Here is a 7,688-nt window from a genome sequence, read left to right on the forward strand (position 1 = left end):
TTTTCTTTTAAAGCACAGTGAAGGCAGTAATACAGAAACCAGAAGCCTCTTGCAAAAGCATTGCTACATTTTGCCTCAAAAACTTCAGCTTTAATTCAATTAGTTACAACATATATCAAAGTGGATGGAAGCTTTTTTATTGAGACAGAAACAAACCATCTCTACTGAAACTGCATCTTCTCCCACTGCTGTCAGTCAGAATCACGACTGCTCCCATAATTTGCCATGATGTGGCTCAATACATTGTCTTAAATGTTTTATTAAAACAATAAAAGCATTATTTTACTGAGTGGGTAGGTGGGGGGCTTAATTCAGGGCAGTGTGCTAACTTTTACTCCAGTTCAAAGTGTCTCAGTTTGCATAAAATTAAAAGAATTATCTTTAAATATTTACACAAGCAAGTACATATATTCTTGTATCAGATTTTTTATTTCTTGTTGACTGTTTTCAGAGTTTTGGCTGTTTTGTAAATGATTTATTTAAGTTAAGTGTTTGGTCTTTTTAGGGTTGGTGGACACTGACCTCTAGTGGTCAAGATGCGTCACCGCAGGTCAGCTGCGTTTGACCTGAAAGTAAAACTTCATAAAATACCACAACATATTGCTTTTGATTCACTTTAGGAAAGCTCAGTAACAACATGAAATCATTCAATAAAATGTTCTCCTTTATTTGATATTAATTATTACCTCAGAACCAAGGCCTGCCCATTGCAAACATGGGTTCTCCTCCCAAACAGGTTGGCCAACAAGTCAGTGGTGTTTTTCCTTTTCCTGCAAACAGGAAATAGCTTTTGCTTCACCTTGATGTAGCCACCCGACTAGATGCCGGAACACCATTTAGCTCATCACATGTTTCTTTTGCTTGTAACAGACTTGCATGACTCATAAAGTGAGAGTATAAAGTCTACTCTAAATGACTTGTTGATGTGTTTCAGTTCGTAGGTGTTGTGCTAAACTGACAAAGGACTGGAGACATGCAAGAAACATGAGACGGCGGGGGAACTCTCCTGGGTGTACATCTGGACATTAAAAGGATGGGCAGCCTGGTGTGTGCCCTGCGCTCTCTTGGACATGAGGGCGTCAGGCGACTCATTTTGCTTCATGCGTTGCTGCTGTGGCACTCAGCCAGGACTCTGACTGCTCTGAGACAGGTATGATGGCTTAGAAACACACTGGGAGCCCTGTGGTAGCTGTCAATCCCTCGGTTTGGGAGGCAACGTGAAGTGTAGCTCTGGTTAATGAAGGTCCCACGGGTCAATAAATTATGCATTCTCATCAGGTTTACAGATAGCCACTGACAGAGCATGTGATGAGGCTGCACTTTGGTCCTTCTTGGTTTGTTTTGTTTGGGAGATGCCTACATGTTCCCACGTTCAAAGAAACACGACCTCTGTGAAGTTATTTTAATTTTTTATTTTGAAAATGTCATTGTCATATAACTGATTTAAGAAAATAACAGAATAAAAACAAATACAGAAAGCTATGTTAAAAGGAAAAAAATGGGCGCCTAAGTATCATAAACCACTTAAGCAAGTTTAAAAATAGGATGTTAATGTCATAAAAGATTCACTTTTTCAGTGTCTGCAGAGTTTTGTTCCTCTTTATTTACACTGAAAATAGAAGGTGAACATTTTGGGCAGGTGTCTGAAGAAAACTTTCTTCATTTAAGGAAGAAAAGAGGAGAAAAGGAACTTTATTTATCCTGTCTTTTAGTTTGTGTAATTTTGTGAGAATACTTAAATCGAACAAACATGTTTATAAGAGTGGAAAAAAGCATATTAGTTACATACACATTTACATCTTTATTCGTTTTTTCGACATAAACAACATAAACAATCGGTTTTTTGTCTTAAAATAGGTTCATCGTTTGATTTAATCGCACCAAAGAGGAAAACAAAAACAACAAATAGTTGAAATATCATTTTATCTAGGTCACTCATTCCTGTTTTGTCGCTGCGTTCTACGTCACCGCCCTCCAGCCAATTGCGGGGCGACGTTCCGAGGCCACGCACCGAGGACGTAAAACCCCATCAAACATGGCGAGGCTCCGAGGAGGGTACGGAGGCTGGGAGTCCGACCACTTTTAACCGAGAAAACGGCCTCAGCTTCGCTCGTTACGATGTGGTGGGGTTAGCCAGAGCCGCCGCGCGCGCTGCCTTTAGACCATGTTGGCAGAGGTGAGTGGAAAGCGGGCGCGCGCCTTACGTTGACTTGTAGTCCTCGGCTGGTTAGCTTACGAGCGGCTAGCGTCTCGAGACGATGCAGGTAAACAGAGAGAAGGGAGGCTGTCAGGACAGGCGGGGAGAAGGACCGAGGCTGTCAGCCCCGGATTACACCGCTAATACAGCGCAGCTCGGGATATCCGCAGCGTCAACCAGCGGGACATAAAACTACCTGTAGTAAAGTACACGCAGAGTACTATCAAGGTACTTTCAGCAGCCAGGTACTACAGTACAACAAACAGGCAGACAGACAGGTGAGCTGGGCGTTAGCTGGGTGGACAGAACACCAGACTGGAAAAGTACCAAACATGCTCCTAATATTTTATGTCACCTCTGGACGAGGATGGCAAATAAATAAATAAAGCATGGAAACTCATTTCCAGGCTCTTCTCTCCTAGTTTCTGTTAGCTGAAAACTAGTATTTCTTTAAGCAAACAGGTCAAACAGTGACATTTATTGTCAGAAGAGGGCTTTTCACTTTGATTCTACTTTTCTAAAATGTGGAAACCCCAAATTACAATCATAGGCAGCACCTAAATATAAAACATGCCATGTGTAGGGCTGCTACTGTCTGCTGTTTTTATTCTGATTAATTTATCGACTGATTTATCAATTAATTGATGACCACTTCATACTCAGGCACTGTCATTTTAAACGTTGCAATTTAAAACTTATAAACTTGATTTTATGTTTTGTTCTAATTTATCTTTACGCCTCAATGAGGCATGTGATAGTGATGATTTGTCAGAAAAGAAGAAACAAACAGGCATAACTATTTAAATGGTAATAATAGAGGTTGTAACATTCCCAAATGTTCGTCTAACAGGTGACACTTTTCATTTCATGTATAAACTGTATTTATTAACTTCATATAATCTGTGTGCAACTTGTCAGTCATAGTTTATCCCAGCCCTAAAGCATATCTTTTTAATCTATCCTAAATAGTGACAGTTTTACAAAACAAACATCATGTTTTATTGGGGAGGACTTGAACCCTGGGACCATGGACTTATTAGAAAATTGTTTATAATGTTAGTGATTTCTTTATTTTTTGAGAGCGGTCATTCCCTGCCATCAGTCAGATGTAGTTTAGTGGTTTTAGATTGTGCAGATGTAAAAAACCAAACATTTACTCTGTGATTGTATGTTTAAATATCCTCCTTATGCTTTAGTGTTCTTATCGACATTTATTAATCAGGAACAGTCGGTGTCCTCTCTCATCAGTTTCAAGGACATGGCCTGACACAGGCTTGTCCTAAAACGTCCAAAAGGAAGCTCAAATGCATCGTTGTGAATGACTGTAATCATCACAATAATAATGTCGTTGTCCTCCACTTGTCCTGTCGTGCACAGAGGTTTTCTTCTTCTGACTTTATTAAGACTTGCCGTAACATCTGCTGACGAGTAAACAGGGCGACAGTCGTCTGAGCTACAGGACTCGGCTTCTCAGCACGTCTGAGTTTGTGTTGAGGAGTGGAAGTCTGATCGGTCTGTTTGCAGATTGAGCAGCTGAAAATTTAACAATGCCAGCAAATTAGGGTAAAAATATATCCATGTAAACATTGTCAATGTCGCTGCCCTGAAATTATGTTGCTGATTACTTTTGGACGGCTTATTAGCCGACATGTTTGTCACCTAAGTATTCGGTTTGTCTTACTCATAGTTTGGAGTCTTAGTTGTTGCAGCTCTGCAGGCTTTTATTAGAGGCATTTATCTCAAAGAGGGAGCCACTTTTCATGGATGTTTGGCCGCTTCTTCGCCGCGTTCTCCAGGTGTCAAACGTTGTTTTAAACTCGGCCGAAGTTTCCTCTGGGCTTTTTATCCCTGGCTAAACCTCATTAAGCTGTCCTAATCAAAAGCTTGACGGGCATTGAGGCCGACGTGCTGTCACATCAGGCCTGCTCGTCATCCAGAGCGCTTCTCCTCCCCTCCTGCACTCATTAGAGACGGGTGGCCTGCCAAAACAACCTGACACATCTGAAGAACTGAGGCCTGTTCAGACCTGTTTTTATTACTTCTTTTCATTTCCCGGCATGTCTAGGTCGTGCTGCCATTCGCCGTAGTCAGACTCCTCGTTTGTCGTGACTCTGCGTTTTGACTTTAAATTGACAGAACTGCTCAGCCTTTTTAAAGGATTTCAGTGTTCCAGTGTTTTTTTGTTTTTTTTTTAGTTGCTCTGTCGGTCAAATGGTTCCTCCTGGCTGGTTGGGATCTTGAAAAGGCAACATAAGTCCCCAGGCGCTCCCTCCTCTCTTTATGAAGGGGACAGAGGAGAGACGTGGCTGACTTTTTCCTCCCGTGGGTGATTGTTGAGGCAGCCATGTGCATCTCGAAAGACTTGGACAGAAGAAAAAAAGAAATACTGTCTGTGTTATCAGTGCCAGACGTATAAAATTACCTCTCTTGGAGAGTGTTCATTCAGGTGTCCTGTTTTGTTAGGAAAAATAATTACAGATATGACTTATAATTATTTATATTTTTTTTAAAAATTGACTTTTTCTGATGTTGAAAACCATCCATTAAAAAAGGGTAAAATTGCTCCTATTAACAGCCTTTTATACCATCAAGTGGAATAAATTATTGTCACCATGTAATTTTGTTTTTGAAAAATTGCACAAGTTACAATAAAAGGCTGCCTTTTAGAGATTGACATTTATAAGCTGCTGTCTCTGACCAACTTAAAGCATGACTCAGACCATTTCTTTATAGATTTTTAGATCATCATATCGTCACTTTTAGATCATCACAACAAACTGTATAGGAGACTGCACAGAGTTTTCTGTAGCAAAAGCACAAACCAAAAATATTAAATCTTTATTATCAGCTCGAGCTGCCGGTGCTATTTGATGGTTTCAGAGGGGAACGTTGCAGTTTGATAATCTCACTCTTTGCTGTGGACAAATGTTCAGAGCGGAGCCGGTCAGAGATGAAAACCCACTCCCGCTCTGCCAGAGACTGACTCAACCACTGATATTATTCTTGTTTGGCAAAAATCAATACAAAATACATGCAGACAGTGAGTTACAAAAGAAAGATTAGTTGCACTTCTCCATCTGGTTGCAAAAGAGTTTGATTGTTCAGTCAGCTGTGTGGAAAATTTGAAGTCTTATTTCGACTGAAAAGCTTATGATATAAATTTAAATTGATGGTCCAAGACAAGACTATATGCTGTATGAGAGGTAGACTCTGATTGAGGAAGATTGTTTTCAAGCTGCCATAAAAAGCTGCAGAGATGCAACAAAGTGCTTATTCTGAGTATTTGTTATTTAATTATTTTCCCTATGCTTCTGCTTCTTTTTGTAAGTTGCAACAACTAAGACAGCAAGTCTTTAAATTTTGGGGGTATCTTTTACAAGCTCAGACTGTTCAGCCGTTACATAAAATAGTCTTTTGTCTTCCTTGTTTTTTCCAGCAACATTAACTAGAGTTTGGCTGATATGTTTTTGTTTTTTCTAATGCTGATCTTTAGAAAAAAGGGCAGCCGATGGCCATACCATGTTTTGTTTTGGGGTTTTTTTCTACCCAATTTGTAATTTCTGTTTAACAAGAAATATTAAGACACTTGAGACTTCTCTCTTAAATGTACATATAGAAGATCATTCATTTTTAAAAAGATTTCTGCATATTAAGCTTGTTGTAGCTTCATCTTCATCTTCCTACTTGGTAATTGGTTAATTGTGCAGAGGCATGGCCGATTGACATTTCTTTTTTTTTTACTTTTTTTTTTTTTTTTAAGTGGCAAAAATTGACCAATTAATCCATCTACATTTTCATATTACCCTGTTGAATGAATATACTCAAAAAGCAAAGATTTGGTTTTGGGTTTGTTAGGGGTTGACACTGAAATGCTGACCAGCTTCAGGTGAAGGAACGAGTTAAACACACCGGTGAGATTTGAGCCAGCTGGGGTGAATGATTTAGTTACATTTCATCAAGGTTGTTTTGGTATCAGTGAACATATTACAGCCTCACAGTTTCAACATCGTAAATCTGTGTCACTTACCAACAAAGGGGGGGGGGGGAAACAAGTGTCCTAAAAGAATGATTGCCCATAAAGTCATAAACCTTTATTCTTGAAGTTTGACTAGTTGCTTGTTGTTTAACAGGGATCTTTCCAGTTCAGTTTCCACTTTCTCCTCCTCTCCAGAATGAACCATGGATTTTCCATGGGAGAGCTTACGGTGAACTCAGTTTACCTTTCACACAATCACATCTCTGCTCCGGCTGCAGCTAAGCACTCGTGCAGATGCATGAGTCACAGAAATAGAATGAAAATCCTTCCTTACGTCTTTCTTCCTGCACGTGTGTCTATTTATAGACGGAGCAGCTGATAGCCTCTTTTAATTACATCAAGTAAAACTGTGTGCAGACAGGGGTTAGAGGCTGTGTGTGTAAATGAAATGAACTAAACAATGACTCATTTTGTACTAGATTGATTATCTTATCGTATTGTATCAAGAGGACCTGATTATCTCAGTAAATCACTGCATGTTAAGACGTTTTGTCCGCGCTGCGTGCCTCCAGTATCGTATCGTTTGTGCTCATCTGTGTCCTCTCAGTGTGGGTTGCGTAACAAATTGGCTCGATGTGTTCGGTGTGTGCATCCTGATGGGCTTGGGTGTTAATCGCTGGAACAGGTGCTTCATGTGTTAAACCCCATGTAAGCCGCAGTGACTCAGGGGTGTCGGCTATCGTCTCTTCGTTCGAAGCCAAGCCTCCACAGCCTCATCACGCAGCACTGCTGGTAGCCTCCGCCATCGGTGCTGCTCAGAGGGACAGCTTGACGTCAAACAAGGCCGGCCTGAGCTGATTAGGTTACTTTTTTTTTTTGAAGAATTACTGCTTTATGTTACAGTAAACCATGACTTTAATATACTAGTCAAATTTTGATGCTTTTTAGCTTTATACACATTTTTGATCACATATTTGTAGTTAATTAAATGTGTTTTCCTACCTTCTTGTTGGTGTAGCCTAAAACTGTTGGTTTCAGCAGCAGTATGTCCAGATTAGGCCTAGAAACAAATATCAATTACTTTCTAAAGGGCAAAAGGTAGTCCCTTCGTTTGGCTTCCAATAAGCTTTTTATACTTCATGTTTTTACCTACTCATTAGCTGCAGGAACATAAAGAAAATAAAATAATGAAACCCTCAGAAAACAATTATTGGATGTATTTATAACAGACCGAGCAAGATCTTTGTTTCAAACTTTGAGATGCAAAGTGGTAGGCAATATGCATACATTCAAGGAATGCTGGTTTTTCCCTTTTTTTTCATGTTAGCTGCAACATTCAGCTATCTTTTCACAGCATATGAGCTAAATTACAGGCCAATCTCCAACCTCCCATTCATCAGCAAAATTATTGAAAAAGCAGTTTTTAAACAATTAAATAACTTCCTAACAATAATAAATCGCTTTGACTCCTTCCAGTCTGGTTTTCGTGCTCACCACAGCACGGAGACGGCCCTT

General features: G+C 39.8%; 1 protein-coding gene across 3 annotated transcripts in view; it reads left to right on the forward strand.

Annotated features, from left to right (window-relative positions):
- Nucleotides 1-849: 849 nt before the first annotated feature.
- Nucleotides 850-7,688, forward strand: part of snx13 (sorting nexin 13) — a 19,567-nt gene continuing 12,728 nt past the window's right edge. The window contains exon 1 of one of the 3 annotated variants that reach the window (XM_017426803.3): nt 850-1,150. In XM_017426803.3, the coding sequence (XP_017282292.1) occupies nt 1,034-1,150 (117 nt within the window). In that variant the 5' untranslated portion in view covers nt 850-1,033. Of the gene's footprint in view, nt 1,151-2,016; nt 2,177-7,688 lie in introns of those variants that run through there. The other 2 variants (XM_017426811.3, XM_017426821.3) reach the window with 2 other exon arrangements.

The sequence above is a fragment of the Kryptolebias marmoratus genome, linkage group LG5 (genome assembly GCF_001649575.2).
Source record: "Kryptolebias marmoratus isolate JLee-2015 linkage group LG5, ASM164957v2, whole genome shotgun sequence".
Classification (NCBI taxonomy): domain Eukaryota; kingdom Metazoa; phylum Chordata; class Actinopteri; order Cyprinodontiformes; family Rivulidae; genus Kryptolebias; species Kryptolebias marmoratus.